This window comes from Seriola dumerili, unplaced genomic scaffold, assembly GCF_002260705.1.
Source record: "Seriola dumerili isolate Sdu_G_001 unplaced genomic scaffold, Sdu_1.0 BDQW01000149.1, whole genome shotgun sequence".
NCBI classification, from domain to species: Eukaryota; Metazoa; Chordata; class Actinopteri; order Carangiformes; family Carangidae; genus Seriola; species Seriola dumerili.
Genome location: NW_019174404.1, coordinates 20,253,409 through 20,279,624, shown reverse-complemented (window position 1 = coordinate 20,279,624; position 26,216 = coordinate 20,253,409). Strand labels below are relative to the sequence as shown.

At 41.7% G+C, this 26,216-nt stretch overlaps 1 protein-coding gene and 1 pseudogene across 1 annotated transcript in view; one reads left to right on the top strand and one right to left on the bottom strand.

The window, feature by feature from the left end:
• daam2 (dishevelled associated activator of morphogenesis 2) overlaps positions 1-12,735 on the top strand; it is a 61,452-nt gene extending 48,717 nt beyond the window's left edge. The window contains exons 19-25 of the mRNA XM_022750102.1: positions 400-488; positions 3,213-3,381; positions 4,229-4,336; positions 4,550-4,610; positions 4,881-5,012; positions 9,975-10,145; positions 10,305-12,735. Of these exons, the coding sequence (XP_022605823.1) occupies positions 400-488; positions 3,213-3,381; positions 4,229-4,322 (352 nt within the window). The 3' untranslated portion in view covers positions 4,323-4,336; positions 4,550-4,610; positions 4,881-5,012; positions 9,975-10,145; positions 10,305-12,735. The remainder of the gene's footprint in view (positions 1-399; positions 489-3,212; positions 3,382-4,228; positions 4,337-4,549; positions 4,611-4,880; positions 5,013-9,974; positions 10,146-10,304) is intronic.
• The window catches only part of LOC111226091, a 16,740-nt pseudogene continuing 1,895 nt past the window's right edge, over positions 11,372-26,216 (bottom strand).

The window sequence follows — 26,216 nt, the reverse complement described above, 5'->3', positions numbered from 1 at the left end:
ATCAAACCTTTTTTATTTCCCCTTTAGAGAAACATTACCCATGTCCACTTTCTTTCCTTGTGACCACATCTCCTGTGGTCTGAAGAATACATCTGGGATTTAGTTATTTCCTTTTTTTTTTTCGCTATTTAATATCCCTGGTCCCTCTTTTGAAATTCCTACTCCCTCCTTTGGTAAACCTTTGAGCAGGTCTAACAAACCCATTTGTCAGCCTTGCAGCTTGATGGGAGCCGAGTAGATGATAAAAGGCCCGTGAAAACTGAGAGAGGGAGTTTTGTACGATTGGGTGACTTCAAGCTTTGAACTTAACACTCCCCTGGAGACAAATGTAACTCACCTCCCTTTATGTTTTTTTTTTTTCCTTTTCTCCTCTTTTTACCTCTTTCTTCTCTTCAACAGAATTGACCACTACCAGCACAGACTGCAGGCTCTGTTCTTCAAGAAGAAGTTTGCAGAGCGCCTCGGTGAAACCAAGCCTAAAGTTGAGGGTAAGTGCAAACACTTTGGATGTTACTAAAAGGCAGAGGAAGCAGAAGTGAACTGTCTGTGATCACTTATTTAAACCTGCGGTGCAGAACTTCTGCCTCCCCCTTCTGGCAGTGAAAGTAATTACACAAACACTCTCCAAAGAGGAAAAGCCATAGCAAGGGTGATCTGTTTGACCTCGCCATTGACTGCTTTCTGTTTTTATCCTGTAAATAAGCAAGATTTTTATCTGGCGCATCAGAAACTTTTCTTGGACGCTTCCTAGAGTTTTCCGCCATGCTCCTTGTTGCTACAGCCTGCCATGTGTCCGTCTGTACTGTTGCTCCCCTCCTCAGCTCTGGCAAACCAATCACTGCTCGGTTGATGTGAAAGCCGTCGGCACCGGTGCACAAGCACTGGAACATCATCACAGACACCAGATTTAAAACTGCTGGGCTGAACGATATGCACAAAAAAAAAAAATTTTGGCAATTGTGATGAGTCACGCTTTCAGTTGGAATGGTAATTTTTGCATTTCATTTCACCCTAAAAAATATAAAGGTGATGGTGATGATGTGAAGCTTGTTCCCTCACATCTGCAGAATATGACCTGTAGCCCGAGGCATCTCTGTAACACCACAATGCTTCATTTATGGTTTGTTGTTACACATTTGACCTTTATTAAAACAAAATGATGACCCTGAGATTTGGATATTGCACTTGGCCGTATTACAATTTTGATAATATTTTTGATTAATTGTGCAGCCCTAGTATACTGTGCAATACACAGAGGTTTACCTTATGCTGACAGACTTAATCAGCGTTGTGTGAACTCTCCAGCTTTAAAGGATAAGACTTCAATGTTTTTGCTTATTGTCAACAAACCCAAGAAAAGACCAAAACCAACAGCTGATTGATTGTAATAACAAGCATTGTCAACCAAAGCTACTCCCCTGTGCCACAGAGCTCCATTGTTGTCCAAGAACTGTTCAGTACACAACAGTGAGGCACGCTGTTGTTGCTTCATTAACATGAACACATACACATACACACAGTTTCCCGCTGCTGGAAAAAGTCACAATGCGCGTTAAATGTGTTAGTAATCCACCGCAACAAATGTTCTATTTTCTCCTTGTTTGAAGGACGTTTGCCAAAAGCTACAGTCCCCACCTCAGCCTTCTCATAAAATGAAATGAATTGTATTTCTGACCACTTTGTAAAGATTAATCTGAGGAGGAACTAATAGGCTATTAGTCTGTTCATGGAATTTGTAGACACTAATTTTGTTGAGAGATATTCTATGATAATATATAATAAGAATCCCTCTGATCATAACTGTCCTAAAACAGTACACAAGTTTCAAACACTCAAAGTGTCATCAGCTTTGACCAATGCTTTTCACGATGCCTTGTGAGAACCCTTCTGTGTGTTAAGCGTACGTGTGTGTGTGTGTGTGTGTGTGTGTGTGTGTGTGTGTGTGTGTGTGTGTGTGTGTGTGCATGGTGAGAGCGGGTGGCCGACTGTATATTGGCCCTCTGCAGTTTTTCCCTGCGAGCCGGCTCCCAGGTTACCAGGGAGGCTGTTTTGGAAAGCTGGCCCGTGTTGAAAGGGGAGAGCCTCTCTCGTAAACACTGCAGCTCATTTCAAAGACTGCGGGAAAAGCCTTCCAGTGAGACGTGTGTGTGTGCACGTGTGTGCGCATTGGTGCGTCATGACTGAGCTGTCGTAGCGCCTGTTCGAGCCACAGCTACTTGGAAGACATTTCTCTGGTGGCCTTATTGCCCACCGGGGCTGTGATAGGCGCTTCACTTTATTTGTGCCAGCAGTGTTTTATTCGCAGTGACTGTTGACTGACATGTTTTTGTCAGTTAGTCTATTCATTCCCCTCTCAGATTAGTCTAATGTATTTTCTGACGGACAACTCCGGCTGCCAGGGAAGGGAGGGACATACCAGCAGTGGTGTAATCCAGAGAGTTTGAGTATTGATTCAAGCCTTCAGAATATTTCTTGTTGGATCCAAATGTTCCCAGACCACACTATTCATGGATGCCCGTAATAGAGTTCTCATCTCCTTTTTATTATTAATGCTACTTTGTCATATACTCTGGATGAGAGCATGTTTCTCTGGACCACCCGGCATGTTCAAAGAAAGACAGTGCAGTGTGCAGCCAAGCCTTTCTGCATCCAACAGAACACGGTCAGCACAGCCAGAAGAATGGTTCCCATGCTGTATCACAGCAGAAAGAACTGTAACAATAACAATGTGGACTTTGTTAATGATTTTCACATTCACACTGAGGTTTCTTCTGTGGAGAGGGGGAACCACCTGCACTTTGCCAGACAAGTCTGTTCTCAGGGGGGAGAAGAAGTGGACAGCACGGGGTTGTGTTTGGAATATTCCCCTCCCCCTGCTGTTTTATGGATGGATGGAAGAGTTTGATGGGTTTCCCCGCTGAGCTGCCCAGTTGTTGTGGGGAATATTGATCAATCATCATGAAGGATGTTAAAACTGAAGGAAAGGATGAGAACCTTTGGGCCACATACAGCTGAGGCTTTAGTTTGCATGTGTGTCCACGGGGGCTGTGTAGAGAAACAGGATGGAAGGGGAAGGGAAAAAAGGCCAGTTTATTATGTAAGGTGTAAGTTTAAGCAAAGTGCATACACATGTGTCACCAACTGTATGAACTTTCCAGCTGCTTCACTCTCTCTCTCTCTCTCTCTCTCTCTCTCTCTCCATTCTCCTCCAGCCATCCTGAATGCATCCAAGGAGGTGGTTCGGAGCAAGCGGCTGACTCAGGTCCTGGAGGTGGTGCTGGCGTTCGGCAACTTCATGAACAAGGGCCAGAGAGGCAATGCCTACGGCTTCAAGGTCTCCAGCCTCAACAAGATCGCTGACACCAAGTCAAGCATAGACAGGTGGGCCAGGGGTGGGACTTCAAATTAACCCTGAGAACACCATTGATATATTCTGCATACAGTATCATACCTCTTCTTAGGGTCATTACTCGGTCAAATGTCAAATCAGATGCTCTTTGCAGTGCGAGATTCTCAGTTTCTTCAATGTCTGTTGTCGTCCACAGTTAATAATAAATAAACAATAATAATTAAATTAGTCTACTTCCTTTGAATTAATCTAAGTTAAAAAAAATAAATAAATAATCATCTTAGACATAGCACACTTAGTCCGTTGCCATGTCACAATTCCATATTACATATGTTTGAATTGTGCTGTTGGTTTGACAATGTTACACATATTATATCAATACATATTGCTAATATAAAATGTTAAACTATGTTGAAAGTTTTGTGTATTAACTGCTAAAACAGTTTACTATGACAGCATTTACTATGATAGTATTACTAGTACATAGTACTAGTAATAATAATACTAATACTTCCTGTTTACGTCACCCAAATGGAAAGTGTAGTGTCAAAACTTAAAGTACATTCACCCCAAATGTAAAGGAGAAAGAGAATGACAAATCCAGGCCCAAACAATATCAACATGCACACAGCTTTTTTTATAAAGTGTCTTAGAACTACCACTCACATGCCAGCTCTACCCATTTTTGCATAAGTTGTCGTGGAGATTCACAGCTGAGACTCGTAGTGACTATCAACTACTAACAACTGAGCAGAATCAAAGCGACGTGTTCGAAACGATCATTTGTTGTTGAAGTCTCCGAGAGGTCGTGCTGCTCAGATTACTTTAGGTTAAAGTTTGCTCGAGTCTGTATTCACGTCTTCGCTTGTGATCCGACAGGAACATCACCATGTTGCACTACCTGATCATGATCTTTGAGAAGAACTACCCGGACACGCTGCACATCCAGGAGGACCTCGGCAGCGTACCTTAGGCCGCCAAAGTCAAGTGAGCGCGCGACACGACATTTGTTCATTGACGCACGAAGGGAAAAGACATTTTTTACCCAATCTGTGTGTCTTTATAACAGCAGAGGGGATCACACTCTCAGCCCTAAGCCCATGTGATCTCAACCATTGCTGTATTGCCAGTAGTTGTTACTTGGATAAAAAATATTCCCATGATTAGAAGGTGATTTTTTTTTTTTTGTCTTTCTCTTAGTTTGGCGGAGTTGGAAAAAGAGGTGCACAATATCAAGAGTGGACTAAAGGCTCTCGAGGCGGTGAGTTGTGTGTTTGTTGTTCATGTTCCCTCCCGTTGGTTCTTCTCTTGTCTGTAATCATGTTTTGCAGCTGGGCAGAGACGGACAGCAGGGTGAGGTGTTTAAACGCTGGTAATGCTCCACGCGCTCTGGCGTGGAACGGCAAGTGTCCCGTTTGCCGCCACACACACAGAAACAAAGGCTTATGTGCACGTAGCACGTACGGCACTTCGCAGAAAGCTAAAGTGAATCTAAACCAATCTTTTCTCATGTCTGCCCCCCCCCCCACAGGAGCTGCACTACCAGCAGAGCAGGACAAGGGAACGCGGGGACAAGTTTGTGGCTGTGATCGGTGACTTCATCACTGTGGCTGGCTTCAGCTTCTCTGAACTGGAGGACCAGCTTAGTGAAGCCAAGGACAAGGTAGTGACCTGCTAAACCGCTCAGACGCACAGCGGAGTGAGTGTTTGTGAATGGGAGAGAAGTTTATATGTCCATGTGGGTGGCTTTAATACATCCTCTGCTAGTAGTCCCCACTGCGAAGCCCTCATGTCAGACAGACAGAGAGCGGAGGGAGGAAGAGGATGACAAATTACAGAAGGGAAAAGCTGTGAAACCTCCCCTCTTAGTCCTGTGTGATGACTTCAGCAGCGCCAGGGGGTGGGGGTGGGGGGGACCTAACACTGAAAGATGACCCTCGACCCCACCGCCCCCCCACCCCCCACCCCTCCCACGTTTGTCTCTTTAAAAGTTAGTGTTTAAAATCCACACTCCGCAAAACGGGGACAAAGGGCCTTTTGAACCCTGCTGGCTCATGCACTGATGTATGGTAGGAAGTGTGTAAGGTGAAGATATCAGTGAAAAGATTTATGTGAATATTTAATTTGCAGGCCTTCGGTTCTCTGTTGTACATTTAGCATCCTGAAACTATGACAGACACTCTACTTTATTATGAGTGTTTCTTTTTCCAAAATAACTCAGCCGTATGCACAGAACTGCTCGAATTCTCAAAAAGGATGAACAGATTGTGAGAGAGAAAGACGGGAGCCATTGGGTTCCATGTTGAGCCTCTTTACTTAATTATTTATTCAAGGAGGAGGTCGGTAAAAAAAAAAAAAAAAACTGGAGGGAGAACCGGCCAGTTGGGACGTCAGGGGAAAAGAAGTGTTGGAGCAAGGCGCTGGTTACCGCTGTAAAACAAAAGAACCTGTGTTCACCGGCCCAGACGCCGAACACACAACTTTTCTTAACACAACTGCGTGTCTGTGTCTGCGTGTGTGTGTGTGTGTGTGGTTGGTAAATGGGGAGTCTGACGCATTAACTCGGTGCTTGTCAAGGCTCTTTGACGCTCTGTTAGGTTTCCAGTGGAATACAAATATGGAAGTGTGGGTGTGCGCGCTCTGCGGGTCGGTCTTCAGGAGGGAGAGGAGGATGACTGAACAGAGCAGGCTGTCCACTGAGGCTCATAAAGCTCCATGGCAACTAATGTCTGTGTGTGTGTGTATGTCTCACCAGACACTACTACATACATTACAAAGGATTACAGTTGTCCACGGTTATGTGGGTTATTGGGACAGAGGTTTCCAGAGGCGAGAAGGGATTTCTCTATTATCCCGAGAGATTGGTTGGGTTTATACTTAACAACGCATCCACACACCCTCACATCAACATGTTCGCAGACAATATAAGACTTTGTCTCTACCCGAGAACAAAACAGCTGAGTGTCGTAACAGAAAACAGAGCAGGGAGTGCTTCAAGATCCCACATGTGCTGTTGAAAGGGAAATATTAAGATAAAAGAGAGAATTATGAGCACCAGTGGTAAATGCAGCATAAAAAAAAGAAATCTCGATCCAGTCACTAATTTGAAAAATAAAACACTTAGCAGATGGGTTGGAAGATTAAAAATAGCACCTATGTGTATCATCAATCTGCCTTTGTACTTTCATCATTCATACAACCAGCGTCTCTTCACGTTTGAGCCATTTGCTTCAGATTGTGTAGACTTTATATCACTGCCAACTTTTCTTCAGAAGCACAGTGAGCTGTTGTTTGTCTTAAACCGTTTCTTAAAGCTGTTTTCCCACCTCACAGGCAGACAGTATTTCAGTTACTTCCAGTACAGCAACCTGTAGAAACAAGCAAACTTCTACTACTTTTACTTACTCCACCGCAGCACATGTAATGTCAGCTTTTATTATTGTCCAAGTCATCTTATCATTGCATGGTCATGCAGTTGATTTGCATGTGGCTGGAATCACTACACAGCTGTGATGTCATTTTGACAAAAATGCAAATAATGTCTGTCAGATATTAGTTAGCATGCTAACATTTGCAAAGTACAGCTGAAGCATCACACAGGATCCCTGGACCTCAGCGTGAGTGACCTTCAGGTTCTTGGTCACCTCTCTTGGGAACCTTGGATGCAGCAGAATTTTTTTGTGGCCTTCACCAGATCTGAGCCTCGACACAATCCTGTCTCTGAGCCCTGCTGGCGGCTCCTTCCTCCTCATGGCTTTTGCTCTGATCTGCATTGTCAGCTGTGAGACATAATATAGACAGGTGTGTGCCTTTCCAGATCAGGTCTAATCAGCTGAATTTACCCCAGGTGGACTCCAATCAAGGTGGAGAAACATCTCAAAGATGATCAAGAGAAATGGGAGGAACCTGAGCTAAATTTCAAGTGTCATAGACAAGTGTACGATATTTCAGTTTTCATTTTAAAAGTCCTAGTTGGGTTTTCAACATCAATGGATTATCTGACTTTTAACCATGTGATCAACAAGTCTCCATGTTGTGTCCAATGGAAGGATATGATGAAGTTTTTCTCATACAGCAGCATCTGACCAAAGCTCTGCAGAAACTGACTTCACTGCAGTTGCTCTACATATGTGCAATATTCTGTTCATGTTTCTGTCTGTAGCTCAGCATCAGTGTCCAAAACTTACTTCCCACTCGCCCACTTTCATTGAACCTACCACCTAACAGGTGGTTATCAGTTCCAGAGTGTGGGACTACTGAAAGGTCTTCACTGGATTAGTGTCAGTGATCAGAAGTAACTACAAGGGCACTCAGAGAGCGCAGATCCCAGCTGAGGCCAATTTTAAACAACATACTCCAGACTTCAGGGAAAAACAATTCAAATTCATAGTAGATGATTCAGATCCGCCGCAAAAATGTTCTTCCCTGGCTCATGCCCCATCCCTCCACCGAGTTCGGTGCAAGTCGGTTCCATACTTTTTGCGTAATCCTGCTGACACATAAACAAACACAGGTGACAACCACATTGGTTGTCTGAGGACATCCCTGTCTTTTCCCTGTCTGTGCTGTGTGCTGCACAGAAAAGGATGTGCTTCATGCTGTTTGTAAATATATGCAGTTAGTTAGTTGATTAGGTTTCCTTTAAGTGCATTAGTAGTACGCACAATACCTCTGCATAAGAGATGATAATATTGAAGCAGTGGTTGAACAAAGTGTTCTTCTGAAGCAGCTTGTAAAAAATCTGTGGATTTTTAACAACTTTAAAAGCTCAACATCCATGACAAACAAATATGAGATTTTGAACTCAGTCGGGGCAAATTAAATACCCCATCAAGAATACAAAATGATAATTAGCCTCTCACAGAGCACAGCAGTGTTTGTGTGCGTCTGTGTGAGATGAGCTAAATCTGTGTGGCTTCATATTCTCCATTTCATTGTGTGTGTGTGGTGTGTTTGTGTGTGTGTGTGTTTTTACTCATTTAGCACAGACCCGAGGGGATGAGAGGAAACAGATTTGACCAGACACATAATTACAGGAGAGAGAGAGGGATGATGGTGAGGGTTGCCATGGTGACCAGCCCATAATAACAGGATGGTTTTGAGTCCTCAGAACGAGAGCCAGCTCCTTTATATCACAACACTAGAACCGCGTACAGTGTACTATCCTCATACAAAGTAGAATGATGAGATGTTTTCTGTCACTTTATTCCCACATAAGAACAGAACAGAGCAGAGACTTTCAACCATGACTGTACATTTCACTGGTAATACTTACACTTTTACAAAACTTCCACTATGAAAAGTTTTAAAAGCAGAACCTTTGATTGCAGTTCAGTATTTTTACACTGTGATGTTGTTGTCTTTTCTAAAGCAAAGGATCTAAACGCATCTTCCAGCAGTGCTTTCATTTGTCAGTTTTGAAAATAAGAGCCACAGTAAGGTCAAGACTGAAAAGCTGCTGCCGCTTTTAGGAATATTTAGTGAAGTTGTGTTTTGTCGTGAATGACTACAGGTGACATATTTATGTCGCTCGTATTGGATTGCAAAGCTGCCCTAATGTCCTGCTCGTCTTTGAAGGTCCCATATTTTACATTTGCCCAGTGTTTTATTTGAAGTGTTGATCCATGAGAAAATATATTTGTGGTTTTAAGAACCAAAAACCATCTCAATGTAGTTTTACATCTCCTCTCTCAGGCTTCTCTCTGGAGCTCTATAACAACAGGTTAGTGAGCCAATGAGAAGAGAGGAGGCTCTGAGCCTCTCTTCTGATTGGCATTGGTTTTTTGAGTGCTCGAATAAAAATTTTAGGTAAACATCCAGAGAAACCAAATCCTGCAAAGTTGGGGCTTTGGGGCATGGCTGAGAGGTGTTACCGCTTTGTTGTGACATCACAAAGTTACAGAAGTCCTGGCAGCTAGTTTTAAGGCTCAGTCTCTGAATACAGGCTGTGTGCATTTCTCTGTGGACTGAGGCTTTGATACTTTCACAGTATTAATATAGAACCTAGACCTGCTTTATAATCAAACAACACATGGACATCTACCTTTATACAACATGGGACCTTTAATAAGGCAATAAGTCAAAAAAGTTCTTCGTTTTACTTACTAACTCTGATCTTTATGTGGCAACGGTACTGCACTTCAAGTATTGCATTATGTTTTAAGGTATTAGCTGGGTCTATCTGCATGTCCTGCTGTACACTGCAGTACAAAGCTGTGTGTGGAGGAATGTAGAGGAGGTTTGGCTGCAGGCATCGTTCTGGCACAGAGCACTGAACAGCTTGAACAGAACAGGGTGGACATACGGTGGTCAAATCATGCGGTCATTCTCCTACCTTGTGTGTGTGTGTGTGTGTCTTTCTACAGTTTTTGAGAACATCAAGCATGCATACCAGCATACAGTATGAATTCAGGCAAAGGCATGCATATGCACGTTCATGTGGGCAACTCACTATGAGAGATCTGGGTTAGAACAGGCAGTACACAGAGTCAGATGCAGACAGTAAGGTTTTGGCACATGTATCAGCCAAGTCCATGTTTATCTACCAGTAGGTGTGTACAGGCCAGCTCTCTGGTCACTTCCTATCAAAATAGAAAAATGAAATACACATTTTTTTTCTGTGTAGTTCGCCAAATCTCTGAAGCACTTTGGGGAGGACGAAGGGAGGATGCAGCCTGATGAGTTCTTCGGGATCTTCGACACCTTTTTACAGTCATTCAGCGAAGCGCGGCAAGACCTGGAGAACATGCAGCGACGCAAAGACGAGGAGGAGAGGAGGGCACGAATGGAGGCCATGGTGAGACACACATACACATACTAAACCGGAGGCGTTCTCACTTCGTTTTATCACATTGTCACAAAAAGTATTAATTGTTGACATTTAGCAGTAAGTGGTAAATTTTCATTCATGATTGCTGCTTCAGAAGTCTAAAACTGACGTGTTAACCCTTTCCAGCTCAAGGAGCAGAGGGAGCGGGAACGGCGGGCCAAGAAGAGCGGAGCCTCAGACGAGGTCGGCGGCGAGTTCGACGACCTGGTCTCGGCGTTGCGTTCGGGAGAGGTCTTCGACAAGGACCTGAACAAGTTCAAGCGTAACCGCAAGCGCTCCGTAAACCAGCTGGTGGAGGGCGGCGGCCGCGAGCGAGCCGTCACCAAGGTCAACTACTAGGCTGGGAAAAGGAGGGAGGAAAAAAAAAATCACTAGACACCTAAATTCTGCCGTGGTGTACATCTCTTAGCACCTTTAGTCCAGGTCCTTCAACAGTGACCATTGACATTGGAGAGGATGTGAATAATGGCTGGACTGGACATGTAGTGACATGTATGGACAGCCACGACATTTTTGAAGGATGCATCACTCTCCTCTGATTGGTCTTGTAAAGGTATTTCCAACCTGTTAATCCTGGAAGTTGTTTGATCTGAGCTGGACGAAGGACAATTGAAATCGATGGATGGATGGACAGACCACTGTGACACATTATCCCATGTCTTTTGACCATATCCTTTTAACACTGTGCTCAAGCTTCTGGCTAGTCTTTCACTCCGTTTCTCACTGCTCTTTTTTTTTTTTTTTTTTTTTTTTTTTTTTTTCCTAACGAGCCCTTCGGTGTTCCTCGGTAAGTTGTTTGGTGCTGGAGCCGCCCCATCTTTTTGCTACCTGGGTCTCAGACACACAGGGAATTGGGATCAGCCAGTCAAACTGTACATAGATGAGACCAAGTGAAAGGTTTGGAAAAAGGAATATGAAGGTACTTCAAGGTGAAAAAGAAAGAAAGAAAGAAAAAGAAAAACAGGAAAAAAAGGTGGAAAGGGGGACCTAAGCCATAACCGCTACAGTCATGGGCGCTTCGAGTGTCCCCCCCCCCCTCAAGAAATGAGAGTTTTCAGCCACAGAATAGATGGATGTTCATGAACGTCCTTTACTACAAAGAAGTACGTGGAGTCACCAAATCCCAGAACGCTTTGTTAGGCTTCTGAAAGAGTGGAGGAACGATACCTAACGGGGGAAGAGGGGTTATCGCTTCAAAACAGAGGATCCATCCCGATGGCCTCCTCCAGCACGCAGCATTCCCAGGCAGCATGTACGTCCACCCCCGAGCTGCAGCGCCTCTCGAGGAAGAACGACAGCTCAGCTCGATCCACCCGAACAAACATGATGACTGTGCCACATGGGGTCAAGCCTCGCCTACACTCTTCAGTGATTTCAACATTGTTCTGGCATGAAGCAGTGCCAAAGCAAAGAGAAAACAAATGTAAATGTATTAATACAAAACATACTGCAATTAGGCCTTGATATATATTTATATTTAGATGCAGACAAGCTAATTGCAAAGATGTAGAGGTTTTTTATGTTTTCATGGCATTTTGGGGTTTTGTACACGCAATGCATTATTTGTTGGTGTTGCAAGTTCACATTGCTGTTGAAGTGAATTTCTATACATTTTGCGCTTTATGTAAAAACAAAACAAACAACAAAAAAAAAATAATAATTGCTTGTCCTTTTCAAACCTGTACATCTTGTTTGCACTGTAGCTTTCCTGACAAACTTTACACTCACAGCTGTCCACAAGGCGACCCAGCATGCCCTCTGGAAAAACTCCTCTCTGTTTCTTAAATGACCTCTAATCTACGAGGAAGAGAATGAAGGAATGCCATAAATTGATTTAATTGTAAAGGCTTAATCTCCAATTAGTTTACAATGCTCTCTGCCTGCTCAGCTGGCAGTTTTTCACATCTGAATGTGTGCACACTCTGCCCCGTTGTCGGCAATTTAATGCAGGCCACGCAGAGACTCGCAACAGGGTCCGCAAAAGGATGCTGCACAGCAGTTCTTATTGCGCCATAGTATGTTTGGGATCTGTTTCGCTGGTGCTAAAACGTGTGATCTCTGGACAGAGCCGTCGGTCCAGTAGAGGGTTTTTACCCTCAACCTCAAGTTAAACTAGTGCTCTGTCACCGAGGTTCATAATACACCATCTGTGTTTTTATTTCAGTCTGCATTGTTGTATCAGACCGCCCCGTGTATCGAGTCTGTTGCTGCAAAGTCAAGAAACAGCAAAGAACTTAATGCTTGATGCAAATGTTTAGGGTTCATTGACAGGACACTGACAGGAAGACACCAGCCTCAGAAAACATCATGGAAAGCAATCCTTCCAGCTTCTCTCAAATGTTTGTTTACACATGGTGAGACCCCGTTTTCTACGATCCGTTCATTACTGCGACAACTCCGAGGACAAGCAAGAGTCGGCCTCGCTTGGGTCGTATTCAAAGTAATATTTTTATACATGTGCATTTCTAAGACAGGGAGGCACGAAGAAGGCTGGAATGTATGTGGTTACCTCTGTAAAACATTCAAATCTTCTTGAAGATGGATACAGTAGCTTGCCTCGGAGGGGGGAGGGTGGGGGGGGGGGTGGGAAGGGGCTGGAAGTGTCTCCGCAGACAGGCCTCTAATCCTGGGGTGAGCTCTCAGTTGTGAGGTCGGGTCTTTGCTGCTCTTGGTGCTTAGGAAGATAAGTAAGCTGAGGGGTTCACACATTCACCGCATACGGATCTACGTGTTCGTGTAAGCAGACAGAGGGCAAAACCACGCACTAAGTTCATATGAAATATTCTCATTCTCATTCTGTTTGTTCTTAGAGAAACCATTTCAGCCATTCCATCCACACGCGTGTTTACTGTAGCACAGTACAGGGCTATATACGAGGTGTCCAGGAGTGCAGCAGGAGGACTGGACTTTTTTTTTTTTTTTTCTCTCTCTCATGTCCACCTGAATAATGTACACTTGTGTTTGATCTCCTCTGTTAGCCCGTTCATGCCTGTGTTCTAATAATCTCTAAACAGAAGAAGGGAAAGGCTTTTAAGCTCGGGTCACTAGCCTTCATGTTTTGGCATGGAGCAGTATCACCTTTACATTAGTTTAGATTTGCACAACAGCCCCAGGTTCAATTTTTATAAAGGAGAAAAGTCAAATATTTTTTTTCTCAAAGGCTGTTAACAATTACAGTAAACGCAGAGATTCATACGTTTCCCCCTTTCACCACCATCTTAAAAAAAAAAAAAAGAAGATATCCCGTTGCACTTGATTCAGTAAGCACATGATGGATTTTCAGAAGTGTCACGAAACACAAGGATAAGACATTTCCACATGAGTTCTGTTATTGATCATCTGTGTTTTTGACTTTCTGGACATACCTCTTAACACACCGTGTATCTCTAGTATGTGACTACCTGAGTCAGTCCTCGTCCATTCATTCTTCCAGCTTTTCTGTTCTTCAACACATTTTCACCTTCAAGTGCCTCTGACCCTGTTTTCACACATGTATCTTTCCTATTATTGTGCTTTAGTGCTTGTGGTTTTTCATGCACAGCATGAACTGGGGCTTGCAGTTGAACTTAGACTAACTGACGCCATCTTGTGGCTTCCTATAGTGTGACACTCGACCGCAGTTCTAGGCATAATAATTCACCCTCACCAATATATCTCCTGAATGACTCCCATCAGGTGTACTTCAGCATGGCTGGCATGTCATCAGAGAGCATGTGCCTGTTACCTGTACCAGAGGAAATCCCAACGCATCTTCTCCTGAAAGCTTTGATTTAGCCCGAACCAGTTTATTTCACAGAGACGCAGCACAGCCCATCAGGAGTTCATTCTTTCAGTTTTTTCCTCAAACAGAGAGAAGCTGGTGTGAGGTTGAAAACATGATGTGAGACAGCGCAGAGAGGATCTTTGAGTTCCCATGTCCCCCTCTTTAGAGATTAACTGGTAAACAGATTCAAACTTTCAGACACTTTTAAAAAAATCAGAAAAGCCCCCAAAGTCCTGATAGGGGAAATGTCATATGATTGCTTCTTCTTTAACCAGCATCTCTTGTATATTTGAGCTGTTCTCATTTCTAACCTCTGCTCCTTTGTCTTTCGAGTTAATCAGAGTTACTATATCAGACTTTGGCAGACCCTTTAAACTCTTAATCCAGAGCTTTAACCCGTATTGTAGTGCAGACTATTTACTGAGGGGTATTGCAACATTGTCAGTATTATTACATGTTTGTGTTGTTACATGTTTGGATTTTTATTTGGCCATTGACTGGCTGATTTTGGAGTGTAAAGATGGAAATAAGAGGAATGAAATTAGTAGCTTGTTCAATGCACTTTTATTATGGGACATTTCCATTTGCAGCACCATGTTGAGGGCTTAAATGCCTCTGAAATGATAAGGGTGCAACGAATGAGTGGTGCAAAAAAAGAAAAAAAAAAAAACGGTGTGAAGCAGGAAAGACAGGGAAAAGAAAAGGGGGAGTGAGGCGGGGGACTCCGGCTGGGCCGCTGGAAACACATCAATAGTTTGTGGATGGCAGAGATGGAATTTGTGGGACATGCACACAAAGAGGTGACACTCCTGTCGAGTTTTAAAGCCTTGCTTGTCTGTCACCTACTTTGGAGTGTAAAAAAAAATGGGATGGGATTTTGGGGGGGGGGGGGGGGCACATTTCTGTCAAATCAGACACTTGGCGTCGACCTGCATGCCTAAAGAAGGGTGCACAAAGTGTGATGTGTTGACTTTAACCTTTAATAGAAAACTGCTTGCAATATGGAACACACCTGTTACACCATTTGTACTGCCTGAGAAGAGTTGCACCCAGTTTTAGAGGTTGTATAATTGTGAGGAGTCAGTATTTTTATGGTTGGAAAAAAGTATCCTCCACAGAAAGATGTACAGTTGGAAAAAAAAAAAAGCATTTTGTACACCATTGTTGATGTTTGAGATAAGATTAAAAAAAGATTAAAACATTGAGGAATGTTCCATTTTCCTGTATATTGTACCTCTATTTATTTGCCTTATTTAGTTTGCTATATTTTGTATGTACACACAGCATTACAACAAAATGTTATATTAAAAATATGAATATGAATAATTAAACTGTGGTCCGTGTATGATGGATAGTTTTGAGACTTGTATAAGAATGAGAATCTTTTTTTTTTTCATTTCTATAATTTTATTTTTGTTTTGTATTTTTTTCTCACCCTGTGTCTTTTGTAGGGTTACAATAAACTTTTGTCCCTTACAAGTGATGGTTTATTCCTTTCACTGACACAGAAAGACTCGATGACATGTTTATACAGGAAGAGAGACTGGTGTCTACATGCTCACACTGTTAAGCACAAGAAGTCGGCTTAATCAGAAAAACCTGTTGAATGTTTGAATTATCATGAAAATAATCGTCAATAATAGTCTTTATTACTACAGGAAATTTGCTTTCACAGCCTGTACAATTGCAACAGAAACATTAAGATGACCACACCACAACGTAGATACATAAAGAGATGGCATTCACTCCCTGTCAGCACATATACACATTGCACATATACATGTATCACACTCATAGACAAAACTATATACAAATTCATCAAGCTCAATTTTTAAAAGCCTGTATCCACGGCCTGACAGCAGTCGTGTGGGATATGGTAGAAAGTGCAGGTGCAGTACCTCACCTTGGATTAGAGTGCAGTATATAGTGCAGTGGCATTATAGAAGCAGTGATACAGTGGTGATATGAATGGTGATGATAAACATTCTGTAATATATGTAGTTCCTCACTGTGATCACTGGAGGGCAGTCTCTCCGAGTCACCGAGCACTTTATTAGGTACACCTCCACACCCTCTTATTCATGCAATTATCTGATCAGCCAATCACACGGCAGCACTGCAATGTAAAATGTAAAATCATCCAGGTACAGGTCAGGAGCTTCAGTTAATGTTCACATTAAACATCAGAATGGGAAAAGAACGTTTGACTGTGAACATGATTGTTGGTGCCAGACAGGCAGGTTAAGAGTGTTCCTGAAGCTGCTGATCTCCTGTGATTTACACACACAACAGTCTCTTTTTACTGTAATGCACATACAGAAGCTGCATGAATGTGCAGCTGACGGATCAGAAATGATGTGATGGAATCGTGTCAACATGGACGAGAATCTCAGAGGAATGTTTCCAACGTCTCGTGGAGACCACGCCATGGAGAATTTAGTTGTGACGTTAAAAACTAAAGCAATCAAAGAAGAGAGTGCTGTTTCTATTACTCTGTCCTTCACTTCTATAAATAGCATTACATGGTACAGGGGTTCAGCTTTGAAAACTAAGTGTTTATTAAGGGCCTGCAGATACAATTGATACGCTAGACGCCTGAGTGGACTCGATGGAATCAACATTTACATTTATACTTAGTCATTTTGCAGATGCTTTTATCCAGAGCGACTTAAAAATGAGGGACAACACTAAAGCTTCAGTGCAGTAGGGAGACCTTGAAATAAGTACTAAGTACTAAATCTGTTCAATAAGGTGAAATCCAAGGAGTTCAGGTAAAGAAGTGACTGTTGAATTCAACTACTATTAGCTGGAGTTCAGGTAAAAGAGTGACTGTTGAATTCAAATGCTATTTAAACACTAATGTTTTAAATGTGCCATATTTCTCTTCATTTATGATATCACACTGAGGTGTTTAAAGCCAGGGCCCTCGTAAATACTTCTCTGTGCATCCTCAGCGAGCATGCTGAGGGAAATACTGAGGCACATTGTGGTGGTGATAAATTGGAGAGGGTCATTGCTTCTAGGATTCCAAACATTGGAATGAATCTGTATGCTTCTTCTGCTGCCGTTATTAAGTTTGGCCTGAAGACAAGTAGATCACGTTAGAAACAAGGTCTTTGTTTATCTCTATTGCAGATGCTGGGGAAGTCATAACTGCTCTAAGATCAGCTACAGACACGCCTGCACTAAGAGGCAAAATTCTGCAGTGACTCGCTATCAAGACCAAAAGTAACTTGGTACCTTTTGATGGCTTTAAATGCAATGTTTAGATCAGCAATGATGACAGTGAACCCAGGGATTGGTTGCAGATTCTACAAATGCAGACAGAGAGGCGTAGTACTTTACAGTTGACTGTAAAACCTCTTTCTTCTTGTTGATGATCCCACGGCTGATATTGGGCAGGGCATACAGCAGAGTGTTCCTCTTGTTAGCAGGAAGTCTCTCTCTCTAGAGTCTCCTCTAACAGACGGAAATCATACAGGTGGAGCTCAAAGCTGGACACCAGGAAGACCTGCGGAGACTCAACACCTTGTTTCTGAAAGACCTGTGTCACAAAGAGAATGGAGACGTTGATATCAGGGAGTGAAATTTAAATAGAATTTCCTCATGTCAGGATATACTTCACAGTAAGGGTTACTGTCCAGGCAACACAAAGACAAGTGGATCATATGTACAGTAGACTAAATGGTTCAGATTGGAAAAGATGAGAGGTCACGCTTGCAGAGTGTCATTAGGAGGCTCAGTCAGTGCTCATATGACTTATTTTAATTACCTGTTAACATTGTTAGCTCCTCCTCTCACCTTGGGCTGCCCAGTTCTTCCTCTAATCTCAGATTGTTTCAACTGATTAATTGTTAGAAGTGTGGGAGCATAAACAAACCAGTCCTTCACAGGATAAAAAAATGTGATCCTAATCTAAAGAACCATTAGATCACGTTCTTACCAGATTTATAACATAATTTCATATTTTTTGAATGTGGAATTGTATTTGAATGTAAGAGAGTACGATGTGTCAGGGTCAGATAGATACAGTTCGACTAAAGCTTCTATTCCTTAAGCGAATACACAAGATAGTGTTTAGTATCACAACAAGATTGGTTTGTTTTCAATAGCTGTAATCAGTAATCATTGAAATGATTGTCCTTACCTTGAATGCAGTTTTCTCTGATTTGTGTTCAGAGTTATTTCTGCGTTGAACTCCCTCTGACTTCTTTCTTCATTACGTAAGTCCTGGTCGATCTTTGAGCGAACAAAGTAGAACTTTTTCTCCATCCTCTGAATCTCCTGAGCGAGTTTCACATCATTTTCTCTGAAGCGATCAGCTGAGATGATGATGAAGAAGTCGAACCTCTCAAATCCAACATGCTGCAGTACTTGTCAGCTGGAAAGTGGTGGTTCCAATGCAGGGAGATCCCACAACGTGACATTTGGGATAGTTTGCGATGGGGGATAGGTGTAACATCTGAGGTGGTTTCTACACAACCAGTAGGAGCGGCCTTCACATCTCTGTTTGTCTATGCCTCTAAAGGCATTAACAAAGGTGGATTTTACCAGAGCCAGACTCCCCTGTGATGCCAATATTTAATGGAATATTATTCTGCTGCTTCATATGCTCCTGGAATCTTTGCAGCTGCTGAGGCAGGCCCGTAGGTTTGCAGCACAGCCCTAATTTCTTCTATTTGTTCATAATCAGGTGGGTCTACCATGGCACTCCTTGAAAAATAAAGAACATAAAATCACTGTACGTTTTCATTTTTGTACAGTAAATGCAGAATATATGTAAGAGATTACAATTCAATACATGTTAAACGTGTGTATCTTTATAAAAGCTTGTGTTAGTATATATGCTGTAAGCTACAGTGGTCCTGCAATCAGTAAATGTCCTCAGCCCTGGCAGCTGATGATTGGTTTGCAATACTCTCTAATTTCCATTCTGGATATGAATCAGAGTGCTCATCCATGCTGATTCTTTAAAAGAAGAAAAAGAGAAAACATGCAATAATCATCGCATTGTTATTTTGGGGTGAATATACAGTAGCAAATTATATGAACTTGCTTTGAAATGGTATTGTATGCTACCAAAACCAGCAATCTTATATTCCATACAAGAAATCATGTGAGCTATAAAATCACTTCTAACAACAGATAAATAGTTTTGTTTTCGACTGACACTGGTTAGTCCATCCTACTCATAGAACAGCCATGATCCTACTACATGTAGGATAATGCAAAGTGTGTTACCTACGACGAAACTACGGTATTAAGCACAGAAAAGTCGTACAACTGACGAGAAATTAAAACGATTTTACGTCGTTTAATCTATATTTGTAATATATAATTTTATAGTTTCAGCAGTTCATAAACAATACATTTTAAGGCACATTACCAGTTTTCTGTCCTCGCTGTGCAGACGGAAATGTACAGAGTCCAAGCGTTAGCCAGTTGGCCAATAGAAACCTTCCGCTGTAAAACGACAGAGATTCTAACCAAATCAGTGTCCGTCGTGTTGCCTCGTGCTCTGTGTCAAGTAAAACAGACACTGGTTTATAATACAACAACAAACGCGGAGAGGAGTATGATTGTTGAAAGACTGCATATTTGACATCTTCACTTCTACATATTCACAGTGTCTGTTACCAGAACTCATGTCAGTAAATAGCATGTTTCGAAAGGCATGCCAACAAATTCCTTTGTTTTTGCCTCATAAAAGTGTTTATTTTTAAAGAAATGGTTGGTGACATGTTCAAAGAATTCATATTTGTGACGAAGAAATCACTATATGCACACAAGTTGTATTTTTTTCAAAACTTACAAAGCCATTTTTCCTTTTAAGGTGATCCAAGCTCAGGTTTATGATTTCTTTTCTATAGTGTAATTTGATTAAACAATAGGATAAATGATGGATCAACATAATTGAAAAAAGTGGTTTATCTTCATTTTTTAGAGAAAAACCAATACAGTAACAAGAATGAACATTGGGGTAACAGGAATTTGTGTCCACCTGTTGTTATGTGCATTTAGAAGGTAAGTTGAAGAAGGATAGTGAGGAAGTGGTGGGGGGGGGATAGAAGAGGGGATAGAGAGGTTGGCAGCCATCTCTCACTCCTTCCTCTGCAACATGCCATGGGTGGGTGTTTCTAGCTCCTGCTCCAGTATGGATTCCCTCCATGTTCTTTTACAAAAGGTAAGAATAAACAACACAGACAAGAAAGGCTGTTAGAATACTACATAAGTTCTCGGATCATTGCGAATTGCCGAGTTCATAAAGCTTTTAACACAGATACCACAAATTATATAAAATACTAGTGGATTAAGCTCCCATGGTAAGTATGTGTATTCACATTGTAAACTGATCTTAAATTTCAACAACTTTCTAACACATAATACTTAACTAAAACTAAAAATCATGCCAGTAGTATTTTTTTGACCATATATAACACACATTTTGGGCTCCCCACTGGCCTTCAGAAGATGCCACATGATACAAACTTCCAGGTCAACATGTGCTTGCAGAATATTCCAAATTTTTTCAAATGGGCGGGAACGTGTTACGGACTGAGTGACCAAAATGGGAAAGGACTAAAATGTGAATTTTACTAATACACAGTGAAGCCTTTCAAAAAAAAAAAAAAACTGACAGTGGGTTTCTTACATTCTGTAAATAGAGAGTGGAACAACGTTGGTAGTGGGCCCACTGAAGAAGACGAGGTGGCAGAACCTCACCTTGGATTTCAATGCAGAATACACATACTGTTTGTAACAAATGTATCATGCAACTACCAACATTAACTAACATGATTATTAATAATAGTATAGTGGACACAGTGGTGATATGAAATAATGGATGAATAAACATTACAGTTAATACCTGTGGTACCACGGAGGGCAGTCACTCATCATAATCGTCCACAGGTGCCAAACAAAACACATGTACACAACTCACTAATACTTTGTATTGAACACTCGTACACCTTCTTACTTCATGCTATTGGTCCAATCAGCCAATCATGTGGCAGCACGGCAGTGCATAACCATCATGCAGATACAGGTCAGGAGCTTTCAGTTAGATTCAGTTACATTTAATCACTGTTCAAGTGTATATTTCAACTAAGGCTGTCATTTTAGTCATGATGTAGAAACAGCATATGTTCACTTGACAATCATCTTGAGTGTCTGACACAGAGACTTGATATTTCATTAATGAAAATGACAAAAAAGCCTTCATTTCAATCAGAAGAAAAATATATATTCAGACAGTAAATCCATCACAATCAACTGATTTAATCATTGGTTTAAATGGTGCAACTAGATTAGAAAACTATGATTTGTATACAGTGCTTGCATAAATAATTACACTGCACTAAGAAAAAGGATTCAGAGGCTCACTGCACTGCTACAGTAACAGCTCTTTAAATGTGTACATGTTTCCATTCATTTATATCACACTGAGGTATTTAAACCCAGGGGCCCTTGTCAATACTTTCTGTGGATCCTCAGCAAGCATGTTGAGGGAACTACTGAGCATTCTGCTAGGTGAGGGTAACAAGGAGAGGACCATTGCTATTGGATTCCAAGTATTGGAATGAATCTGGATCCTTCTCTGCTTCCATTAATGCAGCTTCGCTTGCTGAGACTGATAATACCTTAGATGGACAAGCTCTCTAGAGTATTATTTCTACTGCAGCCCGAGTGGTGATGTCATCTCACTGCTTTGAGATCAGCCAAGGCACACGTGCCGTTGTGAGCAAAGATTCTGCAGTGACTCACTATGAAGACCAAAAGTAACTTGGTACCTTTTGATGGCTTTAAACAGAATGGTTTGATCAACAGCAACAGAGAGCCCAGGGACTGGTGCAGAACTTTATTTCTGACTGTAAAACCTCTTCTTTCTGTTGATGATCCCACGGCTGATGTTGGGCAGGGCACACAGCAGAGCGTCTCTTTGTGAGCAGGAAGCTGCCTTATGGTTGTTGATTCTTTTTTATTAAAAAACATCTAAAAAACTCTCACACATACTCTTGGAGGCATCAGTAAATTAGTGAGCTAGGTCATGTAAGAATCTGAGGGGAGGGGGATGGTGATGGAATCTATAACTTTGAATTATAATTCTAGGGATTAGAACTTGTGCTAAAATTAGATCAGAAAAAAGGATGTTATTCTCTTTAAACTGACTTCTGATAGTTCTCCATTGCATCTTTCCAGATTTCATAAAACACACATGTATAACCTGTTTGTTCCATTTTTCCATTTGTTTTCAAGTCTCTCTTAATTTCTTGGGTGGATTCATTCAACCAGGGTTGCAGCGTTTTTATTTGTAAACTGGTACTTTTACTGAAGTAAAGGATGTGAATACTTCCACCACTGTGAGTGACCCATCTGAAATATATAAAAACAGCTGTTAGTACAGCTGGCATTCAGTGAACAACAAGCAGGTGAACCTCACCTTTAACCTGCTGTTGGTTGAAAATCTCTGTGTAAATCCCCATCCAGACCTCCTGTAACACATCCACAACTGATATCCTCCTCTCTTGGATATTCTATAAAACACCAAAGATGACTTGTGCAAAATATTAAAAGGAACCCAGGCAGTTGTATTTCCTTGAAGCAGAGCTCAAGTCTAAACTATATCCAAGATTTAATACAGACCCAGAGTGTGCGACTGTAGGTGTGTACAACATAGTGAGAGAAGAAGTCGATAATATAATGAAACAAAGTCAGTAACTTATAACCTGTGACTCAGTAAAGAAATCACAGAGGCTGTCTGGATGCAGACGTCAGAGACAGTTTTTATTCTGAGAGAACAGAACCATCAGAGGCACCAGTGTATAATTTGTCCTAGAAACTTCCCTGCATCGCTGAGCTGGTTTTCAGTTGCACTTGCTTTCCTTATTTTTCTTCTCCCCACCATGGACAACACCTGTCCCATTTTATTTTTAAGACCAGTCGAACTACCATTTTCTCCAGCCTCACTGTTTGTCAGAATTGTCTGTTTCCATTCTTGCTTTCTCGTTTTGGCATTATCTGGTTCTGGATTCCTGTGTTTCCTGTTTCTTGTTCCCCTGGTGTTTTTTCATGTACCTGCTGCCTGCATCTTATTGTCTGTCTTGTTGTTTGTACTATAACTAGCCCGCCACCTGGTCTGTGATGATATAAGCCTTTGCAAGAGCTACTTCATAACACAATGTCTTCCCTGTGTTTGAATGCGTTCTCCTGGACTGTGCTGTATCAGTGATCCCGGCAACCTGTAGCAGTAGACTGATGTATGAGTTCACGTACAGTAAATGATGCCTGCAATTAGGAGACTGGTTAGATTCACCAACACAAGACTAAAATTTGAGACAGCCCTGTTTGGTAATATGTTACAGGGTATAACCACCAGAGCTCTTTCAGCTGTAACGGATTATGGGGCACTGCAGATAAGTGTTGGATTGGAAGTGTGTATCAGCTTATGAGACTTTTCTCATTCTGCCGAGGTGTGACACTAGCAACCAGCCAACCACGGACAGAAAAGAATTCCATGAGAAGACCACTAAAAGTAAAGTCACATAATTTCATGATTCAATTTATACAACTGAGGAATTATTTCTCAACAGATAACAAAGAAGCAATAGTTGCTTGTGTTTTGTAGTTTGTAAATATGGTATCTTTAACTGGTAATGACAAACATATATACATTGCCAATGAACAATCATTGATCCATTTGGAGGCAGAAGTCCAGGCGGGGCCAGTCCGAGTATGTGTCTGAACTCTGGCTCAATCATATAAAATGTGCACACTACTGGATCCAAAAAGTCAAAGAATTCACTGGAGATGCTCAGAGTTCATGCAATAGAGTTTATTCTTCACAATGAGATACAGCAGCACCGGAACCGTACTGAGAAGACAGCCCTGCCCCTAAGACATCATCTCAATATAGTAAGTATACCCCTCCCTCCCTCAGCATGGTTAGTTCCACCTATTCTCTGGATTAAATGAATCCAATCTATCCTAGACAAATCCAGTAAACGCGACGCCGTCCGCTCTGCACCTGTTGCAATGTGCCCCCGGGATTCTCCAAAGCCAGATCATGTCAGGACATGGACTATCCAGATCATTTTTTTATTAATTTTTTTAAGCTTAGCTTTCACGCGTCTACATCACTCACTTTTCAGGTCGTCAAGTTTCAAAACCTGTCCTCCATCAAAGGCTGGACTCACTCTACGGCTTCATGGGACCCTATAGCTGAACATTGAGTTTTAACAATTTATAATGCAGCATGCATATATTTTATAATCGCTTCCGTGCTCCAAAAGTGCTGTGTACATAGTATAGCATGCGAAAGTTACTTACAGCCATCATTCAAAACCTTCATTACAAGAGATGATCACACCATTATTTATCTAGACCACCAGTAATCCATCACGCTTATCTGACTTTAGTACAATCTGTATCTACGGGGACATGTAAAATGACCTCTTTTAAATACTTAACTTAACCATGTCAACTAGCCATTCGATTAGAAACATGATTTTGATATACATCCGGTTGGATAAACATATACACTGCACCTCTAGAAATAATTCAGAAGGCACTTTTATTGTATACGTAATAACAGCCTTTAATGTTCATGTTCCCTTCATGTATGACTATACACACTGTAGGTCATTTAAAACCAGCCTTGTTACAATAACTTTCTGCATCTCCAGCAGCAATGTCTGAGGGAAGAGCTGAGGAGCCACTCTATAGAATGGAAGAGCGACAGGTAAAGACAGAGGCCATTGGCTATCTGGAAAGAATTCCAATTATTGGAATCGAATCTGTGGAGTCCTACTCCTGCGTGCCATAAATCAGCTTCGCTGCTGATAATAAAATCCTCTGGTGACAAGATCTTGAGTTAATTTTCTCCTGCGCCTAACGTAGGTGATGTCTCAGACTGCTTTCATGAGTAGTTCAGCCAAAAGGCAGCGCCAACCTCAAGACAAAGCAAAATCTCGCAAAGAGAGTTGCGTATCCAAGACCAAATAACGTGGTACCTTTTGATGGCTTTAATCAGAATGGTTCTAGTCAACAGCAACAGAGAGACCCGGGTACTAGTGCAAATGCTCAGTTTTCGGGGCGACAGAGAGGCGTAGTACTTTACAGTTGGACTGTAAAATCTCTTCTTCTTGTCGATGATCTCACGGCTGATAATTGGTCATGGCGAGCAGCAGAGCGTTCCTCTTGTAGCAGGAATTCTCTCTCTAGGTCTCCTCTAACAGGACGGAAATCTACAGGTGGAGCTCAAAGCTGGGACACCAGGAGACGCTGAGGAGGACTCACACTTGTTTCTGAAGACCTGTTGTTCACAAAGAGAATGAGACGTTGATATCAGGGAGTGAAATTTAAAATGAATTACAAAAAACCTCTTGAGGTTCCACATGTCAGGATTACTTCGAGTGTATTAGAAGGCTCAGTCGAGTGCTCATATGACTCATTTTTAACCTTGCTAACATTGTTAAGCTCCTCCTCTCACTTGGGCTCCCAGTTCTTTTTTGAACTCTTCAGTACTTACAATGGAAACAGTTCTACTTGTGACCTTGTTGAATGTAGTTTTGTCGTACGTGATTTTCCTCCTCTAATCTCAGATGTTTTCATCTGACTAACTGTTAGTGACTTGGAATCATTAAACAAACCGTGCCTTTCACCAAGAAAAAAATCGATCCTAATCTTAAGAACCATTAGTCACGTTTACCAGATTTATAACATTAATTTCATATTTTGAATGTGGGAATTTTATTTGAATGTAGAGAGTACGAAAACTGTGTCCAGGGTCAGATTAGTATACAGTCTGACTAAAGCTTTATTCCTTAGCAATTACACAAGATAGTGTTTAGTATCACAACAAGTGTGGTTTGTTTTTCAATAGTTGTAATCAATAACTATTGTAAAAACTGTATTGTCCTTTACCTTGAATGCAGTTTTCCCTGATCTGTGTCAGAGTCATATTCTGCATTAAATAGCGCCTCTACTTCTTTCTGCATTACGTAAGTTCCTAGTCCGATCTTTGAGCCGACAAAGTAGAATTTTTCTTCATCCTCTGAATCTCCAGGAGCCGAGTTTTCACATCAATTTTCTCTGAAGCGATCAGCTGAGTGATGATGAAGAAGCGAACCTTCTCAAATCCACATGCTGGCAGGCTATTGTCAGCCCTAGAAAGACTGGTGGTTCCAATGCCAGGGGAGATCCCACAACGTGACATTGGGATAGTTTGGATGGGGGCTTTGGTTTGTTAACATCTTGAGGTGGCTTTCTACACA